General features: G+C 45.0%; 1 protein-coding gene across 1 annotated transcript; it reads left to right on the forward strand.

Moving 5' to 3' along the window:
- LOC120296888 (teneurin-4-like) lies at positions 1 to 27,128 on the forward strand (the record flags this gene model as incomplete). The annotated part of the gene is made up of 8 exons (XM_039318926.1): positions 1 to 524; positions 2,917 to 3,184; positions 4,831 to 4,974; positions 6,871 to 7,120; positions 11,336 to 11,356; positions 13,405 to 13,637; positions 16,808 to 16,962; positions 26,814 to 27,128. Coding segments are annotated over exons 1-8 (1,539 nt in total), but the record flags the coding sequence as incomplete, so codon positions are not given.
- Positions 27,129 to 27,134: the final 6 nt, after the last annotated feature.

The raw sequence follows: 27,134 nt of genomic DNA on the forward strand, positions 1-27,134 counted from the left end.
ACATCATTCCTTTTTACTGCTTTGTAAAAGAAAACAGAAAAGGCTTTTCATAGGGTTTTCATGCTGCATTTGTGCTTGAGTTCAAATCCACCCAGTCTATTGGCCAAAATAGAAGTCACTCCGTTTTTTATTTTTATTTTTTAAATGGGAAATGTTGCCACACGCTCACCTTCTGCCAGCGTTGGTAGCGAATCCACATTTGTGTTGCTTCCCTCGTTTAAAAAAAAAACAAAACAAATCCATCTTGGATTTCTGTCCGCAGTTTCGACCTGGTCACGAATGGCGGGATAGCCGTCGTTCTGCGTTTCGAACGGGCGCCCTTCATCACGCAGGATCACACGCTCTGGCTGCCCTGGAATCACTTCTTCGTCATGGAGACCATCGTCATGCGACACGAAGAAAACGACATCCCCAGTTGTGACTTGAGCAACTTTGCCCGGCCAAACCCGGTGGTTTCCCCCACTCCGCTGACCGCCTTCGCCAGCTCCTGTTCCGAGCGAGGCCCCATCGTGCCAGAGATCCAGGTAAGAACGGCGGGACTGCAAAGAGCATTCCAGATGTGGGCCATCCTTGGCAAATTCAGGGACCAGCATCCGTCGTTTCTCTCCTCCGCTCGAAAGACAGGCGAGTCCTCCGCTTACAACGGTTCATTTAGTGACCACTCGGAAGTTACAACAGCACTGAAAAAAGGACCGTTTTTCACACTTAGGACCATTTATTTATTTTATTTTTAAAATTTATAAGCCGCCCCACTCCCGAAGGACTCTGGGCGGCTAACAATAAAAAAACACATAAAACATAACAAAACAACAGTACAAAGACAGTCATCCAGGGGTAAGGTTTTATAAACCCCAGGCCTGCCGGAAAAGCCAGGTCTTAAATAGCTTACGGAAGACCAACAGGGTGGCAGCGGTCCTAATCTCCGGGGGGAGCTGATTCCAAAGCGTGGGCGCCATCACAGAGAAGGCCCTCCTCCGCGGCCCCGCCAAATGGCACTGCTTGGCCGACGGGGCCTGAAGGAGGCCCAGCCTGTGGGATCTAACCGGACGTAGGGAACCGGACGTAGGGAATTGCAGCGTCCCCAGGGTCACGTGATTTACATTCGGAGGCTTGACTGCTGGCTCTCATTTATGACGGTTGCAGAGTCCCGGGGGGGTCATGTGATCCCCTTTTGCGACCTTCCGACAAGCAACCGGATTCACTTAACAACCGGGTTGCTCGTTTAACAACTGCAGTGACTCACCAGTGGTGGCAAGTAAGGTCGTAAACTGGAGCGAAACTCCCTTTGCAAAGTTCTCGCCACATAAATGTGGGGTTCAGTTGTGGTGGTAGATTGAGGACGACCTGTGGGATCCACACGATCCCAGAATGAAAATTCCGCTTTCGAAAGCCAGTCGGTTCACGGCCAAACACTCACAAGGGCAAGAGAGTTTGCGGGATTGTGGTTTTTCACCGTCTTATCAGGAAGGCAGAGACCACTAGAGAAGCTGGTCTTTCAAAACCATGAAGGGCTGGCTGAGATCAACACAAACCTACAAAGTAAACAAAATAATGGCCAAAAAGAAGCCATCTTGAGATGTCTCATAACCTGATGACAGCGAAGAAATTTGCTGGCGATGATAGAAGAGAATATTTGTAGCTCAGGGTTGAAATGAGGGGTGCTTGGTGCTCTCTGAGCTGGGTGGTTTTCTTGCAGACCTTTCATGACCCAACTAGGTAACATCATCAGTGACAGAAGAGAAGGGGGTTGTGGAGAGGAGGAGGAGGACTGTGTTGTCCTTGGTGCTGTCTGAACTTGGTTTGTTGAGGGTGCTTCATTATTCAACTAGGGAGCATCATCAGGGGTAGAAGGGAGTGGGGTTTGTGAGGAGGGGGAGGAGGAGGACTGTGGGGTCCTTGCTGCTCTCTGAGCTTGGTTGTTTTCTTGCAGACATTTCATGACCCAACTAGGTAACCTCATCAGTGCTAGAAGGGAGTGGGGTTTCTGGAGAAGAGGAGGAGGAGGAGGAGGAGGAGGAGGAGGAGAGGAATGACTTTGGGGTCCTTAGTGCTCTCTGAGCTGGGTGGTTTTCTTGCAGATGTTTCATTAACCAGCTAGGTAACATTATCAATGCTAGAAAGGGGTGGGGTTTGCAGAGAGGAGGAGGAGGAGGAGGAGGAGGAGGAGGAGGAGGAGGAATGACTGTGGGGTCCTTGGTGCTCTCTGAGCTGGGTGGTTTGCTTGCAGACCTTTCATTACCCAACTAGACAACATCACCGATGCTACAAAAGAGTGAGGTTTTCTCCCTGTTTATATACAGTAGCTTCTCCTGTCAGCATTGGTGGGAAGGTTGTTGTTTTCTTTTTGTTAGCTCCTTGACCGACAGGGAAGATTGGGTAAATAAACATCTGCAAGAAAACCAGCACCAGGCGCCCCACAATTTGCCGACAGCCGTGTCATTCCCATCAGATCAAACAAGACCGAAACCCGAAATAATCCAGGACAAAAATGCCTGCTTTATTTATTTATTTATTTATTTATTTATTTATTTATTTATTTAGGAGACTTATATACCGCTTTAAGTGCAAGCACTCTCTAAGCGGTGTACACCAGTAAGCAATGTATATATATATATATATTTACATTGCCCCAACAATCTGGGTCCTCATTTTACCTACCCCGGAAGGATGGAAGGCTGAGTCAACCTTGAGCCGGTGAGATTTGAACTGCTGACCTGCTGAACACAGCCAGCTAAAGTGACCTGCAGTGCTGCACTCTCACTGCTGCGCCACCTCGGCTCTTAATATATATATATATATATGCAGGTCTTGGTGTAGGTGTATTCAGGTCTTGGTTTGCCCATGGAAGGCAGCCAAGGTTCATTTGGTCGTTACTTCTTCAGCTGTGATTTTTTCTTTTTTCTTTTTAATTTCCAGGCCTTACAAGAAGAGATTAAAATTTCAGGGACCAAAATCAAGCTAAGCTACCTGAGCAGTCGTACGTCCGGCTACAAATCGGTCCTGAGGATCAGCTTGACCCATCCCACCATACCGTTCAACCTTATGAAAGTCCACCTCATGGTGGCGGTGGAAGGACGCCTCTTCCGAAAGTGGTTTGCTGCAGCTGCTGATCTCTCTTATTACTTCATCTGGGACAAGACGGATGTCTACAATCAGAAGGTGTTTGGGTTATCCGAAGTCTTTGGTAAGATGGCGTTTCAGTCTCTGCCTTTATATCTTTGGCAGCTGCCGAGAAAGTCGCCACAGTGCTAGGCTGCATTAACAAAAGAATAGAATCATGATCACGTGAAGTGTTAGTACCGCTTTACAAGGCCTTGGTAAGGGCACACTTGGAATACAGCATCCAGTTTTGCAAAAAGGATGTTGAGACTCTAGGAAGAGTGCAGAGAAGAGCAACAAAGATGATTAGGAGACTGGAAGCTAAAGCATATAAGGAAAGGCTGCTGGAATTGGGTAGGTCTAGTTTAATAAAGAGAAGGACGAGGGGGGACATGATAGCAGTCTTCCAGTATCTCAGGGGCTGCCCCAAAGAAGAGGGAGTCAAGCTATTCTCCAAAGCACCAGACAAGAAGCAATGGATGGAAACTAATCAAGGAGAGAAGCAACCTAGCACTAAGGAGAAATTTCCTGACAGTTAGAACAATTAACCAGTGGAACAACCTGCCTCCAGAAGTTGTGGGTGCTCCATCACTGGAGGCTTTTAAGAAGAGACTGGACAGCCATTTGTCTGAAATGATTTAGGGCAGTGGTTCTCAACCTGTGAGTCGGGACCCCATTTGGGGTCGAACGACCATTTCACGGGGGTCGCCAAACAACGCAGTCCGCCATTTTTTCCCCCTTTTCCTTAGCTGTGCTACTCCCTTTTATTCTATTGGCTTTTGAAAGCCAATAGAATGACTCTCTTGAATAGAGTCTAATTCTATTGGCTTTCAAAAGCCAATAGGAATTGTCCAGGCTGTCTCTGCCCTGCTGAGCCCGCCAAAAGTCCCATTCTGCAAACGGTGCTGCACCAGTTGAGTAGTCCTCGACTTACGACCGGTTGAGTAGTCCTCGACTTACGACCGGTTGGGGATCGCGGCATTAAAAAGGTTGAGAACCACTGCACTAGGTGGTAGCAAAGACCTGCAGAAAAGTTTGACTCTTTGCTACCACCTAATGGTTGTCAGAATTTTTGATGCCCAGATATTATAGCCCTATAGCAGGAGTAGTCAACCTTGGCTCTTTTATGACTCGTGGACTTCAACTCCCAGAATTCCTGAGCCAGCATGGGGGAACGACGGCCCCTTCATGACTTGCGGACTTCAACTCCCAGAATTCCTGAGCCAGCATGGGGGAACTATGGCCCCCTCATGACTCGGGGACTTCAACTCCCAGAATTCCTGGGAGTCCTGAAGTCCTGACATCCACGAGTCATAAAAGAGCCAAGATTGCCTACCCCTGCCCTATAGTATACTTTTCTTGAGATGGGGCATATAAAGGGTTCGATCTAGTTCGGGGTTAGGCAACCTTGGCTCTTTTATGACTTGTGGACTTCAGTACCCAGAATTCCTGAACCGGCCATGCTGACTCAGCAATTCTGCGAGTTGAAGTCCACGAGTCATAAAAGAGCCAAGGTTGCCCACCCCTGATCTAGTCGCATCGGTTTTATTTTCTTGTGTTTATTTGTTTTATTTTCTTTTGTTTCCTTGGGACCCTTTTCACAGCTAATCCGGGCTGTGTTCTGGACTGTCTTTTTAAAAGATATACTGCTTTAAAGCTGTTAATATGGACTGCTTTCTTTTCTCTCTTTTTTTTCTTTTTCTTTCCCGTTCTCTCTTTCTCACTTCCCAGTCTCAGTGGGCTACGAATATGAATCGTGCCCTGATTTGATCCTGTGGGAGAAACGGACGGCTGTGCTTCAAGGTTACGAAATAGACGCTTCCAAACTGGGAGGGTGGTCTCTGGATAAACACCATGCGCTTAACATCCAAAGTGGTACGTTTGTTTGTTTGTTTGTTTGTTTCTACATGCTTCATATTTCTTAATCACCCGTCTGCTTTTGGGATCAAAACTGTAGTTAATTGCTAGTCCTTGGCTAGTCCTTGAGCCATGAGTGTAACAGAGCCTGCTTTTGTGATTGTAAGTTGTGAAGGTTGGTCACTTAACCACAGCAATATAGCAATCCCCAGCTTTCCCAGCTTGGCGGCCTCGTTGTGCAGGATCCGAGGTGTGGCTTGGTTAAAAAAAAAAATGCAAGAAACGCAGAAGTTGCCTTTAAGCTTGACATTTTTATTCAGCTGAACAAAGACAGGCCCCTCTAATAGAGAGGAAGCCCCGAATGACAAAAAATAAATAAAAATCCTTGTATTTATACTTTTTGATTACATAAGCAATCCACCCAGCAAAGCTGGCATTCATAAAGAATTCACCTAGAAAGCCTGGCACACTATAGATAAGAGGAAACAGAATTTATGACTTGTAGACTTCAACTCCCAGAATTCCTGAGCCAGCATGGCTCACCTTGGAAACCTCCCCCTTTCCCCTCAGCATGGCGGGCTCAGGAATTCTGGGAGTTGAAGTCCACAAGTCATAAAAGAGCCAAGGTTCCCCATACCTGTCATAAGGTCACTGAGTGTTCTCGGGTGTCTTGGGACATTAGGTGACCTTCCACGACTCTGCAAGTACCCAGAGACAGTGGGGCCATCTGCACGTATTCACAATCTATGCTTTTTCCTGATTCCTGGTCAATAGCCCAGCCTAGCCCGGCACATTGTGCAAGTGGTGTGCATGAAATTCAGATGAATGCATCTTCGCGCACAAGTGGAGAATGCTTGCACTCGTGCACGCAGCTCCACTTGCATGAGGATAAGCGCCCTGTTCATGCAAGTAGAGCTTCGCACGAGTAGAGTTTCATACGCGCACGGTTGACCATCTCCCCCCCCCCCCCGCCGGCCTGGTTTTGAACAGGCCACAGCCCGGGGATTGGGGACCTCTAGATGAAAAACAAAGGAGATGTCCCATTACAAGAATGACCGAGAGTATATACAGGTAGTCCTCATCTTATGAACACAATTTCATTGCCAAGCGAGACAGTTGTTAAGTGAGTTTTGCCCCATTTGATGATGTATCTGGCCACCGTTGTTATGTCAAACCACTGCCGTTGTTAAGTGAGTCACAAAATTGTTAAGTGAATCTGGCTTCCCCGTGGATTTTGCTTGTGAAAAGGTTGCAAAAGATTCTGGTGACTTTACTGACACTGCAGTTGTCACCAATGTGACTCCATTGTCAAGGGTGTGAATTTTGATCGCATAACCCACGGGGATGCTGTAACAGTGTGAAAAACGGTCATAAGTCGCTTTTCCAGTGCCGTTGTAACTTTGGCCACTGAACAAACTGCTGTAAATTGAGGGCTACCCATATTTCCCCCAAAATAAAATCGGGTCTTATATTAATTTTTGCTCCAAAAGACACGTTGGGGATTATTTTGCAATTATTTGGGGGGGGGGAATACAGTACTAAATGCGTCCATCCGGTTGACGATCTTAACTGGGGCTTATTTTTGGGGGTGGGGCTTATATTACGAGCATCCTGAAAAAAATCATGCTAGGGCTTATTTTCCAGTTAGGTCTTATATTCGGGGAAATACGGTACTAAATGTGTCATCTGGCTGACGATCTGAACTGGGGCTTATTTTGGGGATAGGGCTTATATTACGAGCATCCTGAAAAACCATGCTAGGCCTTATTTTCCAGTTAGGTCTTATTTTGGGGAAAACAGGATAGCTGCGCAGGCCAATTGCTAAGTGCCTGAATTTTGCTCGTTGTGCTCAAATCCCAGTGGAGCTGCCTCTCGGTGCAAAGTCTGCCCATCCCCTTTGTGTTTGCCCTCCAGGTATCCTGCACAAAGGAAACGGGGGGAACCAGTTCATCTCCCAGCAGCCCCCAGTCATAGGAAGCATCATGGGGAATGGACGCCGAAGAAGCATCTCCTGCCCGAGTTGCAACGGCCTGGCGGATGGCAACAAGCTCCTGGCCCCCGTTGCCCTCACCTGCGGCTCCGACGGCAGCCTGTATGTTGGCGACTTCAACTACATCCGGAGAATCTTCCCTTCGGGAAATGTCACCAATATTTTGGAGTTAAGGTATCGTGAGTGTCTTGTTGCTTTGGTGTCCCTCAAGGTGATGTTCTCGAAGGAGGAAAGCAAGAACAAAATGTTTCGGCGGCGACATGTAATGAAACATTTTGATGAAAAGAAGGACTAGGGCAGGGCTAGGCAACCTTGACCCCTTCATGACTGGTGGACTTCAACTCCCAGAATTCCTCAGCCAGTATGGGGGAACTAGGGCCCCTTCATGACTCGTGGACTTCAACTCCCAGAATTCCTCAGCCAGCATGGGGGAACTAGGGCCCCTTCATGACTCGTGGACTTCAACTCCCAGAATTCCTCAGCCAGCATGGGGGAACTAGGGCCCCTTCATGACCTATGGACTTCAATTCCCAGAATTCCTAGCCAGCATGGCTCAGCTTGAAAATTCTCCCTTTCCCCTCAGCATGGTTGGCTCAGGAATTCTGGGAGTTGAAGTCCACGAGTCATAAAAGAGCCAAGGTTGCCTACCCCTGGACTAGGGTGGTGCTAGGTCACCAGATTATAAAAAAGATGTTGAGACTTTGGTTAAAAAAAAAAATGCAAAGAAGAGCAACTAAGATGATTAAAGGCCTGGAGACAAAAACGTATGAAGAACGGTTGCAGGATTTGGGTTTGGCTAACCTAGAGAAAAGAAGGACAAGGGGGGACAGGATAGCAGCCTTCCAGTATCTGAGGGGCTGCCCCAAAGAAGAGGGAGTCAAGCTGTTCTCCAAAGCGCCTGAAGGCAGGACAAGAAGCAATGGATGGAAAGTAATCCAGGAGAGAAGCAACCTAGAACTAAGGAGAAACTTCCTCACAGTTAGAACAATTAACCAGTGGAACGAGTTGCTTCCAGAAGTTGAGGGTGCTCCATTTTCAAGACGAGACTAGACCACAATTTGTCCAGAATACAGATAGTCCTTGACGTACAACCACAATTGAGCCCAAAGCTTCTGTTGCTAAGCGAGACAGCTGTTGAGTGACTTTTGCCCCATTTTTGACCTTTCTTGATACCGTTGTTAAGTGAATCAGTGCAGTTGATATGTCAGTAACGCAGCTGTTAAGTGAATCAGGCTTCCCCCATTGACTTGGTTTGACAGAGGGTGGCAAAAGGGGATCACGCGAATCCGGGACGCTGCAACCGTCATAAATATTGACTCGGTTGCCAAGCGCCCAAACTTTGCTCACTTTTTTGACCATTTTTCGTACTTACAACCATTGAAGCATTCCCACGGGGCTTGATCAAAATTCGGGTGCTTGGTAACCGACTCATATTTATGACAGCAGCAGTAAGTGTAATTCAGAACTTCATTGTGAGTGGGCCTGCTAGAAGCCAAAGTCTTAGCAGAAGAAGACTTTCACCTAGCCTAGGGGTAGGCAACCTTGGCTCTTTTATGACTCGTGGACTTCAACTCCCAGAATTCCTGAGCCAGCATGGGGGAACTATGGCCCCTTCATGACTCGTGGACTTCAACTCCCAGAATTCCTCAGCCAACATGGGGGAACTATGGCCCCTTCATGACTCAGGGACTTCAACTCCCAGAATTCCTCAGCCAGCATGGGGGAACTATGGCCCCTTCATGACTGGTGGACTTCAATTCCCAGAATTCCTGAGCCAGCATGGAGGAACTATGGCCCCTTCATGACTCGTGGACTTCAACTCCCAGAATTCCTCAGCCAGCATGGCTCAGCATGGAAACCTCTCCCTTTCTCCTCAGCATGGCTGGCTCAGGAATTCTGGGAGTTGAAGTCCACGAGTCATAAAAGAGCCAAGGTTGCCTACCCCTGATCTAACAAAACCTTCTAACCACGTTGATGAAGGATAGTTGATGTCGATCCCTGCCAACCAAGGATAGGAAAATAGAAGAATTAATAGTCTTAGTATCTAAGATTCCCATTTTAGGTTCTGGAAAGAACAACCCTTTGTAAAAGCCACTTCTACAATGCAGGTAGACCTGGACAGTTCAAAAACCATTCAAAGTTTCAACGGCACTGGAAAAAAAGTCACAACCATTTTTTCACACTTCTCAACCACTGCAGCATCCCCACAGTCACGTGATCAAAACTCAGACGCTTGGCAACTGACTCATATTTATGACGGTTGCAATGTCCCGAGGTCTTTGCTTCAATGGGAAAGCCAGATTTGCTTTCCCATTGAACAACGGCAGCGATACGCTGAACCTCTGTGGCAAGAAAGGTCATAAAATGGGACAAAAACTCCTTTAACAAGTATCTCGCCGAGCAGCAGAAGGCTTCAGCTCATTCGTGGTCGTAAGTTGAGGATTCAACTGTACTTGTGCTCTTTTTTCTGCTGAGCACCCAAGTTGAAGAAACTTAAAAAGGACCAGGAATCTGGTTGACTTTGGCTGAGCGCCATCCAGAGGGATTTTTTAGATTTGGGAGCTAACGTGGTTTTCCTCCAGGCCTTCTCCACATGTGGTCCCTGCAAGAGGAAGGCCATTAAGTGTGGTTACTTCAGCAAAGATGGAGAAACAAATGCCCAGAATTCCCAAATCCACAGAGTTAAAGGGGGGGGGTTTCGCAAAGATTGCAACAAGGCAAGTTTTGTGAAGCTCGTTCAGGGCCACCGAGCTCAGCCTAAACATTGGCTTGGCAGTCTTTCTCCCTTCCTCTCTCCCCCCCCCCCCCACTCTCTCTCCTGGGGCAACCTGGGGACTTTTGTGCAACAAAACTTAAAAAGAACCATTTTTGCCCACAAGGATACAGCTGCCAAATGGCCTCTTCCATGAAACATAGAGACATACACTGACTAGTGGGGTAACTTAAAAAAAAAAAAATTGCAATTTTGCAATAAACATACAGGATAGCCTCTTGCTATCTCTTGGACCAGGGGTAGGCAACCTTGGGTCTTTTATGACTTGTGGACTTCAACTCTCAGAATTCCTGAACCAGTCATGCTGAGGGGAAAGGGAGAGGTTTCCAAGCTGAGCCACACTGGCTCAGGAATTCTGGGAGTTGAAGTCCGCAAGTCATGAAGGAGCCATGATTGCCCCATGCTGGCTCATGAATTCTAAGAGTTGAAGTCACAAGTCATGAAGGGGGCCATAGTTCCCCCATGCTGCCTCAGGAATTCTGGGAGTTGAAGTCCGCAAGTCATGAAGGGGCCATAGTTCCCCCCCGCTGGCTCAGGAATTCTGGGAGTTGAAGTCCACGAGTCATAAAAGAGCCAAGGTTGCCTACCCCTGTCTTGGACTTTAATGTGAATTTAGCAACCCCATGTAACTCACGTGAGCTAGCAAAGCATTGTAAATACAGGTAGTCCTCAACTTAACAACCATTCATTTAGTGATTGTTTGAGGGAACAGCAGTACTGAAAAAAGGTGACTTACGAACGTTTTTCACACCGACGGCCATTGCAGCATCCCCAAGGGTCATGTGATCAAAATTCAGACGCTTGGCAACTGGCCATGCTCTCTAAACATAACACAACATAACACAACAATGGATTTATATAACAACAATCTAGCTACGTTATATTTCATCCAGCCAGTATCAGACAAAATGGCATTTCCCCCCCCCCCATGGAAGGTATCAGCGTTATGAGGCAGGTCTCCGACAGGATGCCTGACATTTCCTTAGAACAGTTAACCAGTGGAACTGCTTGCCTCCAGACATTGTGGGTGCTCCAACACTGGGAGTATTTAAGAAGAGATTGCGCAGCCATTTATTTTATTTATTTATTTTATTTTATGAGACTTATATACCGCTTTCAGTGCAAGCACTCTCTAAGCGGTGTACACCAGTAAGCAATGTATATATATATATATATTTACATTGCACCCAACAATCTGGGTCCTCATTTTACCTACCCCGGAAGGATGGAAGGCTGAGTCAACCTTGAGCCGGTGAGATTTGAACCGCTGACCTGCTGAACACAGTCAGCTAAAGTGGCCTGCAGTACTGCACTCTAACTGCTGCGCCACCTTTGTCTGGAATGGTACACGTTTTCCTGCCTGAGCAGGGGGTTGGACTAGATGACCTCCAAGGTCCCTTCCAACTCTGCTCTTCTGGTGTTCTGCCTGCTCTTTGAGAAGGATCGACCTCCAGTTTGCTAACTCTTTTATTGATCGCTGCCTTGTAGAGAGTGTGGTTGTCGCTGCCAACTTTTCAGCCTAAGCCGCAAGGCTCGGAGTTCACCTTCTAACCTTTTCTCTCTCTCTCCTCCTTCCTTCTTCTGTTCTGCCTTCTGCGTTCCTGCTCTTCTGTCAGAAATAAAGATTTCAGACATAGGTAAGACCGTTGGCCAATTGTGGGTGCCTTTTCTCTGTCCTGTTGCATGCTCTTCTTTTTTTTTTCTTCTTGTTGTTGCACTTTATAAAGTGAGTTAAGGTTGCTGGGCTGCCACGGATAAAGGAATACCGATTCACGGGTAAAATGCGTTTTATTTTTAACATCAGATCCTCCCGTGCTGTGTTGCACATCTAGCAACAAACGGGTAATATGCAAAGGAAATAAAAAATGGGAGCTCCTGAATTCAAAATCTGCAAGAGGAGTCACAAACTAAGCCCTTCCCCTTTTTGCGCACGTGTGCAAAAGGGGCGGGGCTTAGCTCACTATGCCACGCCTTCCTCTCTCATGAGTTTTGATCTCTTGCACTACCATCCTTGCACTCTAGCATAAACCTTGGTGTTTTTTAATTCGGGATCCTTTATATTTTTACATTTATTCGTTTGTTGCAAGAGATCAAAATGTTTATAGTTGGTTTTTTTTTTTTTTAAGGAGCCAGTTCTGTTGAAGGAAAACAACAGCTGGTTTTCCAGTGCAGAAAGTTATCTGTCCATAGAGGGGGAAAATTACTTTGTGCAACTCCCTGCCCGTTTTATATAATCTAATCTATTAAAAATATAAACATAAAGGCCCGTTTCCAACCTGCGATCACTTTTTCCTAACTTCCCACCGTGTTTCAGTCCAGCCACCACTGCCTTAAAAAAAAAAAAAAAAACAGAAAGAAATGTTCACCCACCAAGTTTGCAAGGTTAGCTAAGTTACTAGGCCTCAAAAATCAGGATGGGTTGGCTCGCTTTCACCTTCCTTCCTTCCTTCCTTCCTTCCTTCCTTCCTTCCTTCCTTCCTTCCTTCCTTCCTTCCTTCCTTCCGTTACATGCTGTGCATATCATTTATATCCGTACATATTATCTTTGGCAGATGTTTGTTTAAAAAAGAGCTATGCCATCTGGGCGAGGAACACTCCAGACCGCAATAAAGGAGAATATTTGTAGCTCAGAGTTGAAATGAGGGGTCCTTGGTGCTCTCTGAGCTTGGTGGTTTTCTTGCAGACATTTCATGACCTAAACTAGGTAACATCTTCAGTGCTAGGAAGGAGTAGATCCTTTTTAGCACTGATGATGTTATCTAGTTGGGTCATGAAATGTCTCAGAGAGCACCAAGGACCCCACAGTCTTCCTCCTCCTCTTCCTCCTCCTCCTCCTCCTCCATTCCCTTCTAGCATTGATGATGTCATCTAGTTGGGTCATGAAATGTCTCAAAGAGCACCAAGGACCTTACAGTCTTCCTTCTCCTCCTCCTCCTTCTCCTCCTCCTCCATACCCTTCTAGCACTGATGATGTTACCTAGTTGGGTGATGAAATGTCTCAGAGAGCATCAAGGACCCCACAGTCTTCCTCCTTCTCCTCCTCCTCCATTCCCTTCTAGCACTGATGATGTTACCTAGTTGGGTGATGAAATGTCTCAGAGAGCACCAAGGACTCCACAGTCTTCCTCCTCCTCCTCCTCTTCCTCCTCCTCCATTCCCTTCTAGCATTGATGATGTCATCTAGTTGGGTCATGAAATGTCTCAAAGAGCACCAAGGACCCTACAGTCGTCCTCCCCCTCCCCCTCCTCCTCAATTCCCTTCTAGCACTGATGATGTTACCTAGCTGTGTGATGAAATGTCACAGAGAGCACCAAGGACCCCACAGTACTCATCGTCCTCCTCCTCCTCCATCCCACAAACCCCATTCCCTTCTAGGACTGATGATGTTCCCGAGTTGAGTAATGAAACGTCTGCAAGAAAACCACCAAGCTCAAAGAGCACCCAGCACCCTTCAGACCAAACTTCCTTTTAACCAGCTTAGGTTTCACTTGGGCTGACGCAGCGGCAAGCCCAAATAAGCAGAAACCAGGTCTTTTCAAGTCTTCCCGTCCTTCGATTTTCCCAATCTACCGTATTTTTGCTTATTGCGTTGGCTTTTGGGCTTCACTCACGTTGCTGCGATGTAAGTTTTCCATTCTGGGGTATGCCAGAGATAAACAGATCCTTCTGCCCTCCCTTTTGCAGTCACAGCCCAGCTCACAAATATTATCTGACCGCCGATCCCACCTCTGGATCCATCTACCTCTCTGACACCAGCAGCCGTCGCGTTTTCAAGATCAAGTCAACGACGGTGATCAAGGACATCGTGAAGAACTCGGAAGTGGTAGCTGGGACAGGAGATCAGTGTCTTCCCTTTGATGACACCCACTGCGGAGATGGAGGAAAAGCAAACGAGGCTACCTTAACAAGCCCCAGGGGTAAGAGAGACCATTTTAAGAGGTGGGGTGGAATACAAGTGGTCCTCAACGTTCTTTTGTTTAAAAAAATATATTTTATTGATTTTTTTTAACATAAACACCTTAATACAGTGGTTCTCAACCTGTGGGTCGGGACCCCATTTGGGGTCGAATGACCATTTCATGGGGGTCGCCAAACCACGCTGTCCGCCATTTTTTTCCCTTTTCCCTAGCTGTCCCTCTCATTGGTGGCCACACCCACTTGGGGGTCACCACAACATGGGAAACTGTATTATGGGGTCACGGCATTAGAAAGGTTGAGAACCATTGCCTTAATATTTGGTAAACAGTGTGTTGCCTGGGCTTATATTTACAAAGTAGTCACAAACTATCAGTTTTTATATTCCAAAGTGCACATAATAGCTTTGCTTGATTTCCTCTTCTTCCACTAATATTCTCTTTGCCAGCCTTGAATTAATACCATTCTTATTAATTCAATAGGTAACAATTTAAATAAAAAAAAATTCTGAAATTTCTACCAATAGTGATCGCTTCAATATCATGCTTCTTTCCTTTCTTTCTTTCTTTTATAATATTTTATTAATTTTCTCATTTTACAATTATGTATTTAAAAAGCAACGTGATGACTGGGTTAATCAATAGTTCAATAGCATACATAAGTCTTTAGTATAAATCTCACGTTTTATTGATTTTTTAACATAAACACCTTAATATTTGGTAAACAGTGTGTTGCCTGGGCTTATATTTACAAAGTAATCACTAACAATCCGTTTTTATATTTCAAAGTCCGCACAATAGCTTTGCTTGATTTCGTCTTCTTCCACTAATATTCTCTTTGCCAACCTTGAATTAATACAATTCTTATTAATTCAATAGGTAATAATTTAAATATAATTTTTTCTCTGAAATTTCTACCAATAATGATCACTTCTATATCATGCTTCTTTTCTTTTTTTAATGATATTTTATTAATTTTCTCGTTTTACAATTAGGTACTTAAAAAGCAACGTGATGACTGGGTTAATCAATAGTTCAATAGCATACATAAGTCTTTAGTATAAATCTCAAGTTACAACATCAGATTTTTCTCTTTTTCCCTTAATATCTACTATCTCATATTAGGCTAATGCAGTTCTTATTATTATCAATATCATGCTTCTTTTCTGTCAGGTCATCTTGGTTGAATCCTGTTTACAATTCTTACTTAAATTTGTTTTCCCTACGATGTTCAAAATATTCTTACTGACTAAAAAAATTTCTCAAGGTTAATTGCATTTAAGTATTTAAGTCTATTTTCATATCTTAAAAAGTAAGTGAAAAAGACACCAAAGAAAAATAAAAAAAGAAGAGAGAAAGAAGAAAAAAGACAAAAAAAGGAAAAAAAGAATAACAAAATAATATACTACTTAAAATACATATCCCTCTTAAACTAGCATACATTTATTTCCAAGTAATTTTGTCTGTTCTTTTTACCTATCATTAAACCTGTGTTTAAACTTTAGATGTTCCATTTAATCAATCCAATCATCTAATCTTTTAACTCTATTTGAAACATTTTTTTTTAGTTATCTATTAGAATTTTCTTAAGATCGATTACAATTACGTCTGTCCATGAGCATCAGTGAGGGTGTGCCATATGTGCCATGATGTCCCCATGCAAACCCCATGACTTAACTAATTTACCTCAGACATCCTGACGCCATTTTTAATAGCAGTGTTTGTGTGGTCATAGCATTAAAAACATAGCCTAGGAGGTTGGACTAGAAGACCTCCAAGGTCCCTTCCAACTCTGTCATTCTGTTATTCGGCATCATTTTCATTGCAGGAGGACAGGGATGCATTTAACAAACAAAACAATAGGGGTCTTCAAACCTGGCCCTTTTATGACTTGCGGACTTCAACTCCCAGAATTCCTCAGCCAGCATGGGGGAATTATGGCCCCTTCATGACTTGTGGACTTCAATTCCCAGAATTCCTCAGCCAGCATGGGAGAATTATGGCCCCTTCATGATTCGTGGACTTCAACTCCCAGAATTCTTGAGCCAGCATGGGGGAACTATGGCCCCTTCATGACTCGTGGACTTCAACTCCCAGAATTCCTGAGCCAGCATGGGGGAACGATGGCCCCTTCATGACTTGCGGACTTCAGAATTCCCAGAATTCCTCAGCGAGCATGCCTGGCTAAGGAATTCTGGGAGTTGAAGTTCACAAGTCATCAAAGGGCCAAGTTTGAAGACCCCTGCTTTAAAATATGTATACTCTCACTGTAAAAGTGCATGAGAACTGCACAAACAGAAACCCATCTGCCTTTGTGAGGCTTAAATCCATTATTCATATTCGCTGAGGAACAGTGAGTCTGTGAATTGAATTTTAAGACTGTTGGGCTATGTTTTAATTGTTTTCTAAAATATCCCTGATACACATTTTTATTCACCTCTGACACCTGACATAGAGACGTTGAGAATCCCTAGACAACGAAATGGAAATTTTCCAATCATCCCAGCAACCAGAAACTTAAGAGTCCAGTAACCAGCACAGGTGGACACTGAGGTTATATGTGAGGAAACGTATCACACACTTCCATTGTCTACCCATGTCTTCCTATGGCCTACAAAAAAAAGTCCCTAATGAATTTCCATACCCCTGGTCAATTAAAGTCCTAACCCTGGTATAGGTGGTACCTGGCTCAGTAATAGTAAGTCCTAGTGGACAATCACCTAAATATGAGCCAGCCGTGTGCTGCAGCTGCCAAAAAAGCGAACACAGTGCTTGGCTGCATTAACAGAGGGATAGAATCAAGATCATGTGAAGTATTAATACCACTTTACAAGGCCTTGGTAAGGCCAGACATGGAATACTGCATCCAGTTTTGGTCACCACAATGTAAAAAAGATGTTGAGACTCTAGAAAGAGTGCAGAGAAGAGCAACAAAGATGATCAGGGGACTGGACGCTAAAACATGTAAACAATGGTTGCAAGAATTGGGTATGTCTAGTGGCAAGAAGGACTAGGGTTGACGTGATAGCAGTCTTCCAGTAATTGAGCAGCTGCCACAAAGAAGAGGGGGGGGGGTCAACCTGTTCTCCAAAGTACCTAAAGGCAGGACAAGAAGCAACGGATGGAAACTAATCAAGGAGAGAAGTCCTACTAAATTTGTTTTTTTTTCACAGGCATCACAGTGGACAAATTTGGATTTATTTATTTTGTGGATGGTACAATGATCCGACGCGTTGACCAAAACGGAATCATCTCAACGGTCCTGGGTTCTAATGACCTGACATCCACTAGGCCTCTGAGCTGTGATTCTGTCATGGATATCTCTCAGGTAGGTACATGTGTCTCGTGTATAGATTTTTTTTTTCTGCCTCCGTATCGTCTTTTTCCCTTTTGTGTTCCTTCTCATAGTGGAAATGCCTCTTAACCAGTAAATTCTATTTTCTTCTGTTTGGTAGCTCTCCTTTTAAGCTGCATTATCAACTTTCTCTGCATAAATCTTTCAATACTATGATTTTTTTTCCCTCTTGATTCTTGGCATTACAGGCGGTCCTCAACGTACGACCACAATTGAGCCCAAAATTTCCGTTGCTAAGCGAGACATTTGTTAAATGAATTTTGCCCCATTTTACGAGATTTCCTGCCACGGTTGTTCAGTGAATCACTGCAGTTGTTAAATTAGCCACACGGTCGTTAAGTGAATCTGGCTCCCCCCATTGACTTTGCTGGTCAGAAGGTCACAAAAGGTGGATCACATGACCCCGAGACACTGCAGCTGTCATAAACACGAGTCAGTTGCCAAGCATCTGAATTTTGATCATGCAACCAGGGAGATTTTGCAACAATCGTAAGTGTGGAAAACAGTCGTAAGTCACTTTTTTCCAGTGCTGTTGTAACTTTGAATGGTCACTAAACAAACTGTTGTACAATGGTTAAAAAAAGCAAGGTTCTACATTTAGGCAAGAAAAACCAAATGCTCAGGTATAGTGTAGGGCACAGGTCGGCAACCTGCGGCTCCGGAGCCGCATGCGGCTCTTTGAGCCTTCCCCTGTGGCTCCCAGCCTCCTCTGACTTTGCAGAGAGAGACAGAGAGAGGCAATTGCGCTTCCCTGCTTCCTTCTCTCTCTCTCTCTCTCTCTCTCTCTCTCCCTCTCTCTCTCTCTCTGTGTGTGTGTGTGTGTGTGTGTGTGTGTGTAAAAGAGAGTGCACTCACAGTGTTCTCCGAGGAGCTGAGAAGCTTAGTGGGTGGAGCTCCTCCCTTTGCTGCTCTCTGCAGGAAGCAGGAAGGGCAGGAGAGAGCTAGCTAGCCCAGCTAGGCTGACTCAGGAATTCTGGGAGTTGAAGTCCATGAGTCATAAAAGAGAGGAGGTTTTCTACCCCTGAGCTTGTTGGACAACAGCTTGAAGCTTGCCAGGTGAGCAGCAGATGGGGGGGGGGGAGAAAGAGAGAGAGAGAGGGAGGGAGAGAGAGGGAGGGAGAGAGAGAGAGAGAGAGGAAAGAGAGAGAGAGAAAGAAGAGGAGTGGCAGACCAAGGGCAGATAGAGAGGGAGGGAGGGAGAGAGACAAAGAGAGAGAGAGACCCTTTTGACATCTAAAATGAAGATAACACTGCATATATCTTTTTTTTACCTTTGTGTGTATGTAATTTTATTCTCTTAAAGCATTCTCTTGGTGATCATTGTTTTAATAGTATGGATATTCCCAAGAGTCATATTTTACTTTTATTTTTAATGTGTGTGTGTGTGTGTGTGTGTGTGTGTGTGTGTGTGTGTATGTGTGTGTGTGTGTGTGTGTGTGTGTATATATATATATATATATATATATACACACATACATATACACACATACATACATATATACATACATACATATATATATACACATATACATACATACACACACACACACACCTATAATAAAGGTAAAAAAGGATATATGCAGTGTTATCTTCATTTTAGATATCAAAAGGGTTTTGTGGCTCCCGGTGTTTTGTTTTTGGTGGGAAACGGGTCCAAGTGGCTCTTTGAATGTTTTGGGTTGCCTACCCCTGGTATAGGGGGTACCTTGCTCAATAGTAGTAACTGTGAGAGGGACCTCGGAGTCCTAGTGGACAATCACTTAAATATGAGCCAGCCGTGTGCTGCAGCTGCCAAAAAGGCCAACATAGTGCTAGGCTGCATTAAAAGAGGGATAGAATAAAGATCACGTGAAGTCTTAATACCACTTTACAATGACTTGGTAAGACCACACTTGGAATACTGCATCCAGTTTTGGTCACCACGATATAAAAAAGATATCGAGACTCTGGAAAGAGCGCAGAGAAGAGCAACAAAGATGATCAGGGGACTGGAGGCTAAAACATATAAGGAACGGTTGCTGGAATTGGGTATGTCTAGTTTAATGAAGAGAAGGACCAGGGGGGACATGATAGCAACGTTCCAGTATCTCAGGGGCTGCCACAAAGAAGAGAGAGTCAAGCTATTCTCCAAAGCAACTGAAGGCAGGACAAGAAACAACGGATGGAAACTAACCAAAGAGAGAAGCAACCTAGAACTAAGGAGAAACTTCCTGACAGTGAGAACAATTAACCAGTGGAACAACCTGCCTCCAGAAGCGGTGAATGCTCCAACACTGGAAGTTTTTAAGAAGAGACTAGACAGCCATTTGTCTGAAATGGTATAAGGGTTCCTGCCTGAGCAGGGGGTTGGACTAGATGACCTCCAAGGTCCCTTCCAACTTTATTATTATTATGGATCATCGCACAGTCAGCGAATGTTCAGACTGGATTTGGCATTTTGTCTACCTATCGAGTCCTTATCCAGGACCTGGGATAGGCAGATGTAGATGTTTGATGGTATTACAGGTATCGTCGCAGGATGGAAGCAGTTCCTAATAAGGCCGCCTTTTGCAATTGACTAATAGCAAATTTGTCAATGCCAATGGTGTTCAAGTGGTGCTCCATTTGTTTTGGAATTGCACCCAAGGAGCCTATGACTATTGGTACTACCCTTGCTTGCTTTTGCCACAGTCTTTCTATTTCTATTTGTAGGTCTTTGTATTTTGTTATCTTCTCCAGTTCTTTCTCTTCTATTCTGCTATCTCCAGGCACTGCCACGTCCACTATCCAGACTTTTTTGTCTTTCTTATCGACAATTGTTAGGTCTGGGGTGTTATGTTGCAGGTGCCTGTCTGTTTGAATTCTGAAGTCCCAGAGCAGTTTAATTTTATCATTTTCTATGACTTTCTCTATTTTATGATCCCACCAGTTTTTGCTTATAGGCAAATGATATTTTTGGCAGATCTTCCAATGCACCATTGTTGCTACTTTGTCATGCCGCTGCTTGTAGTCCGTCTGTGCAATCTTCTTGCAACAGCTTACCAGGTGGTCCACTGTTTCTTCAGCTTCTTTGCATAGGCGGCACTTACTGTCTGTTGCTGTCTTCTCAATTTTGACTTTATATGCATTTGTCCTTAAGGCTTGGTCTTGTGCAGCCAGAATTAATCCCTCGGTCTCTTTCTTCAATTTTCCTGCTCTTAGCCATTGCTAGGTCTTGTTATTATCTGCTTTCCCAGCTATTTTTTTAACGTATTGGCCATGTAGTGCTTTGTCTTCCCATGCCTCTATTCTGTTCTTCATTTGGTCTTTCTTGTAGGCAGTTTGGTCTCTCCAGTAGTTAGTAAGCCTTCCTGATATACTAATTTCAGTGCATCTTCATCATTGTTCTTCAGATATTCTTCCAAAGCCATTTTTTCTTCTTCAACCATCTGATGTACTTGTAGCAGTCCACGCCCACCTATTTGCTTTGGTAGATAATGTCACTGCGTGGATAAAGGGCATGATTCATTGTCATTATTTTTCTGATCTTCCTATCCATTGCTTTTAGTTCTGCTTGAGTCCAGTCCACTATTCCAGCTGTGTACCTAATGACTGGAATTGCCCAGGTGTTGATTGCCTTTATGGTATTTCCTCCATTGAGTTTGGACTTTAAGATCTTCTTCACTCTCTTGATGTATTCACCGCTAATCTTTTTCTTGACTTCAATGTGCTTTTTTATTATTATTATTATTATTATTATTATTATTATTATTACTACTAAGGACTACCTATATCTAACCTGTTCTTCAGGACTGGGATACCTGTTCTTGTTCCACGGACTTTTCCCGGTTACATCTAAGCCAACATTTTCTGTTGAATACATAACACCTTCGACAAGAATAGCTTTCCACTTAGTCCTTGAGTAATAACCATTCATTTAGTGACCGTTTGACGCAACAACAGCACTGAAAGAAGTGACATATGACCAGTCCTTGCCCTTTTGACAAGCAAAGTCAATGGGAGAATGCCAGATTCATTTAACGACCGCATGGTTCATTTAATGACTGCAGTGATTCTGTGGCAAAAAAGGTCATAAAGTGGGGGGAAAACTCACTTAACAACGGCTTAGCTTAGCAACGGAAACTTTGGGGTTGCGAGTCGAGAACTAACCTGTAGCTGAAATAGTGAACTTACAATGCTGCAGGGCAAACGTTTGATGTTTTGCCCTATTTTATTTTCAATATTTTACTTGCTGATCACATGACCCACCCAGAATTATTGTGTAGAAAATGGGTGGTCGTATTATAAACAACCAGTTTACATTCATTCAGTTTAGTTCCATCATTTTAGAAGCTAAAATGGCTGATAATATTCCATAATAACGTAGCCAGTAGATAAGATTAATTTGTAAACACTTGGTTTACAAATTAGAATCTGGCCCCTGTGTAAATAGTAGGAGTTACAGAATAATAGTGTCGAAAGGAAAAGAAAGAAAAAGGAAAAAAAGAAAAAAAAGAAAGTTCAGTTGTTTCTTGGAAAAGCAACTTTGGAACTATAAATCCAAAAGTGTATTTATTATAAGTATATATTACCACATGTTCCAATACAATGGGTTTTTTTTGGGGGGGGGGGTTACTTACTGGTACAATTCATGACTCACAATGAATAGACTTTTGCTTTGCGTCAAAGACACCGTGGATTTGGGGGTACAAGTTCAATTCAATATCTCGCAAACGGTTTGCCCGAATTATCAACAGCAGGAAAATGGCGGATTTTGAATTGCATTCGATTGCAAAATAGGGGGTTGAGCAACGGCTGTCACGCTGAGTTTTTTAACTCCCACTGTTGAAGGCTGTTTTTTAAAAACATATATATTTATATTTTGAAACTGAATTTCCAGGCGGACATAACTCAGACTGCCTAAAGTTTAGGAATTGGGGACAGGCATTATGTCCATTGGGATACCTCTCTGAAGCTGTAACTTCTAAATCCAAATACGCCTGACATTATTATTATTATTATTATTATTTAAATAGATCGAGGAAATATTCTTTGTTCTGCTAAAACCGGTTATTGGCTGGTCCTCTCGAATGCTGTTCTTTAGGCACAATAGAACCCAACAGGGAATCGGCCTTTTATAACCGCCCGTATAATTCTTGCTTGTCCACCTGGCCCTTATTCTTCTCTGCTCTTTCTTCCCCTAATTTGAAAAGATTGCTTGGCTACCCCACGGCCTGCCATTTACGAGCTCGATAAAAGTGACAGGGCTGCAAAAGGACAATTTGCTTTGCAGACTTTGAAGCAAACAGTTGTTAATTCCGCACCGGCGCACTCGGGGTTTTTTTTTTTTCCATTCTGCCTAGAAAAAGGTTGACGCAAGCTTGGATGCAGGATTTTTTTTTTTTTAATTTCTGTTTTGGAGTCACAGAATACGGTTTGCCTCCAAAATCAGGAGGCTGCGATTTCGATCGTAGATAGCGGCAGATATTTCTCTCGTGGGGCGCAAAAAAGGAAATATTTGCTGTGAGCGCCACAGAGGTGTCGGGAAGGGCGTCCGGCCAGTCAATGCTCAGCTCCATTCAGTCAGCCAGGCTCCACCCCGATGCAAAGGATTACGGGGTCGTTAAAAGAAAGGAGAAAAAAAAGGCTTACAGAATACGGTCAAGCTGCATTTTGTTTTTATTATTTTGTTTTAGTTTCTTAAACATTATAATATTAAATAAATGAGAGCCAGTTTGGTGTAAGCTTAAAGGGATAGAAAGACATGAATTCAAGTCCTGCCTTAGGCATGAAAGTCGGCTAGGTGGCTTTGAGCCAACGACCAGGAGACGGTGAGTTCTAGTCCCACTTTAGGCATGATAGCCAACTGGGTGACTCTGGATCAGTGGTTCTCAACCTTTCTAATGCCACGACCCCATAATACAGTTCCCCATGTTGTGGTGACCCCCAACCACTTATACATCACCGGGTGCCAGGGGCGTGGCCAAAGAAAAGGGGGGGAAAATGGCGGACAGCTAGTTTGGCGACCCCCGTGAAATGGTCATTCGACCCCAAATGGGGTCCCGACCCACAGGTTGAGAACCACTGCTCTGGATCAATCACCAGGAGAATGTGACTTCTAGTCCTGCCTTCGGCATGATAGCCAACTGGGTGACTTTGGGCCAATCACCAGGAGATGATGAGTTATAGTCCCACCTTAGGCATGATAGCCAACTGGGTGACTCTGGACCAATCACCAGGAGTTTATGACTTCTAGTCCTGCCTTCGGCATGAAAGCCAGCTGGGTGATTCTGGGCCAATGATCAGGAGGTGGTGAATTCTAGTCCCACCTTTAGGCATGATAGCCAACTGGGTGATTCTGGCCCAATCAGCAGGAAATGGTGAGTTCTAGTCCTGCCTTAGGCATGATAGCCAACTGGGTGACCCTGGACCAATCACCAGGAGATGGTGAATTCTAGTTCCATCTTAGCCATGAAAGCCAGCTGGGTGATTTTGGATCAGACATTCTCTCTCAGTCTAACCCACTTCACAGGCTTTCATTACCAAACCAAGAAGCATCATCATCAGGGCACTATTTGGTAATGAAACGTCTGCAAGAAAAGCCCCAACCTCAGAGAGCACCAGGGACCCCATAGTCCCACCCTGAGCAACAAATAATTATCTTCCATCGCTATTCCTGACTCACTGGGACCCATTAAGGCTTCCACGACAGGAGCAATTTGTGGTATATCTCTTTAAAGTAGCGGTTCTCAACCTGTGGGTCGCGACCCCATTTGGGGTCGAACGACCATTTCACGGGGGTCGCCAAACAACGCAGTCCGCCATTTTTTTCCCCCTTTTCCTTAGCTGTGCTACTCCCTTTTATTCTATTGGCTTTTGAAAGCCAATAGAATGGACTCTCTTGAATAGAGTCTAATTCTATTGGCTTTCAAAAGCCAATAGGAATTGTCCAGGCTGTCTCTGCCCTGCTGAGCCCGCCAAAAGTCCCATTCTGCAAACGGTGCTGCACGTTGTCTGCAGCGAAGGCGAGCTGTCTGGAAGCTTCCACCCCTCCCTGCTGAGCAACTACTAAAAATGTAAGTAAAAGAGGGCCAGGGGTGGGAGGTGGGAGGCCGGCGGGCGCAGGGAGAGTTGCTGACGCGCGTGGGGCCTGGCGGGTGCCTTACCTCCCTTGGGCTGGGCCAGCTGGTGGCCCAGCCGGTGGTCGCCCTGCGCCGTCGCTGCCCCTTGCCAGCTACGCCTCGGCCGGCACAGGGAGCAGCACCACTCATGCGCAGCACTCCCGGGCAGGGAAAGTCCTTGACTTACGACCGGTTGGGTAGTCCTCGACTTACGACCGGTTTAGTCCTCAACTTACGACCGGTTGAGTAGTCCTCGACTTACGACCGGTTGGGGGTCGCGGCATTAAAAAGGTTGAGAACCACTGCTTTAAAGCCTTTAATGCAGGGGTCCTCAAACCTGGCCACTTTAAGACTTGTGGGCTTGAACTCCCAGAATTCCCCAGCCAGCCCTGCTGGCTGGGGAATTCTGGGAGTTGAAGTCCACAAGTCTTAAAATGGCCAAGTTTGAGGACCCCTGTTTTAACGGCTCCTAAGTTTTCTCTCTGGAAAAATAAAGAAGGAAACATCCTGGCTATGGGGCGTTCACTTTCCATTGCCTAAGATGTAGAATTGCCTCAAATGGAACACAGGTAAGTTATACAACCACAATCGAGCCCAAAATTTCTGTCGCTAAGCGAGCCATTTGTTCAGTGAGTTTTCTCCTCCCCCCCCCATTTTACGACCTTTCTTGCCACAGCTGTTAAGTGAATCACTGCAGTCGTTAAGTCAGTCACACGGTCGTTAAGCGAATCCGGCTTTCCCCCATTGACTTTGCTTGTCAGAAGGTGGCAAAAGGGGATCGCGTGACACACACACCCCCGGGACACCGCAAACCGTCATAAAAACGAGTCAGTTGGGCCAAGCCTCCCAATTTTGATCACGTGACCGTGGGGGAACGCTGCGACAGTCGTAAATGTGAAAAACAGTCGTAAGTCACTTTTTTTCCAATGTCATTGTCACTTCAAACAGTCACTGAGTGAAGTGTTGTAGGTCGAGGACTGCCTTTAATGGGGTTTAATGAACGACTGCACTTCTTGGAAAACAGCCGTGGCAAAGCCAGAAGCGGAAGGAAAGGAAGGAAGGAAGGAAGGAAGGAGGGAGGGAGGGAGGGAAGGAAGGAAGGAAGGAAGGAAGGAAGGAAGGAAGGAAGGAAGGAAGGAAGGAAATTGGGGGGGAAGGAAGGAAGGAAATTAGGAAGGAAGGAGGGAGGGAAGGAAGGAAGGAAGGAAATTAGGAAGGAAGGAGGGAAGGAAGGAAGGAAGGAAGGAAGGAAGGCCAGGAACATACTTTGATTGGATTTAAACTCCCACCCAAGGGAATATCTTGATAGGATGATGTCATGGAGGCGAACAGAAAAAAGGAACCGTGTTTTTTTTCCCAAAAAGCATTTGAGTTTCAAGTTGAAAACTATCCCAGACAAGGCCGTGGTGTGTTGTTGCCAAGGAAACAGGGCAAGTATCTTCATAAAGACCCAGGAACTGAGCTAGATTCAAAGGAGACGTCATCCGTAAATCACCCGGCTTTGGCTTAATTGGCTGGTTAAAGGGGAAATCCTCATCTAGTTGGCTCAGGAAAAAAGACTATGGCTGAGGTCACACGCCAGATGTTCCCTTGTAGGTGTAACAGGATAACAGAGTTGGAAGGGACCTCCAAGGTCTTCTAGTCCAACCCCCTGCTCAAACAGGAGACCTCTACTATTTCAGACAAATGGCTGCCTCCAGATGTTGTGGGTGCTCCCACACTGGAAATTTTTAAGAAAAGACTAGACAATCACCGGTCTAGAACCTAGATGGTATAGGGCAGTGGGGGCGAACCTATGGCACGGGTGCCAGAGGCGGCACTCAGAGCCCTCTCTGTGGGCACACATGCCGTCGCCCCACTCCTAGACCTTCAGCTGGGTTTTATAAAACCTTTTCGTTTTAGGCCTCCGCTGCCGTGTGCAAAAAAAAAAAAAAGGTTCAATCAATCAGTCAATTTCAGCTTTTCGCAGGAAAAAAAAAAGATCTTGCAAAGTTGGAATTGATTGATTGAACTTTTTAGTCCCACCCAGTCTGCTGTTACCACCACAGCCACGCCCACCCAATGGACCACGCCCAGACAATGGGCCACACCCACCTGGCACCCGACGATGCATAAGTGGGTTTTGGGTTGCAGTTTGGGCACTCAGTCTCTAAAAGGTTCGCCATCACTGGTATAGGTTCTCCTGCTTGAGTAGAAGATCTCCAAGGTCCCTTCCATATTCTATTCTATTCTATTCTATTCTATTCTATTCTATTCTATTCTATTCTTGTTCCCTGTTCCCTATCCCTGTTCCCTATTCCCTATTCTAGTCTAGTCTAGTCTAGTCTAGTCTAGTCTAGTCTAGTCTAGTCTATTTTCTCTTCTCTTCTCCCTATTCTATTCCTTGTTCTATTCTATTCTATTTTCTCTTCTCTTCTATTCCATTCCATTCCATTCTTGTTCCCTGTTCCCTATTCTATTCTATTCTATTCTATTCTATTCCCTATTCTATTCCCTATTCTATTCTATTCCCTATTCTATTCCTTATTCTATTCTATTCTATTCTATTTTCTCTTCTCTTGTCTTCTATTCCATTCCATTCTTGTTCCCTGTTCCCTATTCTATTCTATTCTATTCTATTCTATTCTATTCTACTCTACTCTACTCTACTCTACTCTACTCTATTCCGCACTGAACGGTGACTACCAGTAATGGAAAAATAGTACATGTTCTCACCAGCCGTTTCTCTTCCTTTCGTTTTGCAAGGTCCGTTTGGAGTGGCCGACAGACCTGGCCGTCAACCCAATGGACAATTCCCTCTACGTTCTGGACAATAACGTCGTGCTGCAGATCTCTGAAAATCACCAGGTGCGCATCGTGGCGGGCCGGCCGATGCACTGTCAAGTCCCCGGTATCGACCACTTCCTTCTGAGCAAGGTAGCCATTCATGCCACTTTGGAGTCCGCCACGGCTGTGGCGGTCTCGCACAGCGGCGTCCTGTACATCGCCGAGACCGACGAGAAGAAGATCAATCGGATCCGACAAGTCACCACCAACGGCGAAATTTCGCTGGTTGCCGGCGCTCCC

The sequence above is a fragment of the Crotalus tigris genome, unplaced genomic scaffold (assembly GCF_016545835.1).
Source record: "Crotalus tigris isolate CLP2741 ecotype Arizona unplaced genomic scaffold, ASM1654583v1 scf7180000021674.29840, whole genome shotgun sequence".
NCBI classification, from domain to species: domain Eukaryota; kingdom Metazoa; phylum Chordata; class Lepidosauria; order Squamata; family Viperidae; genus Crotalus; species Crotalus tigris.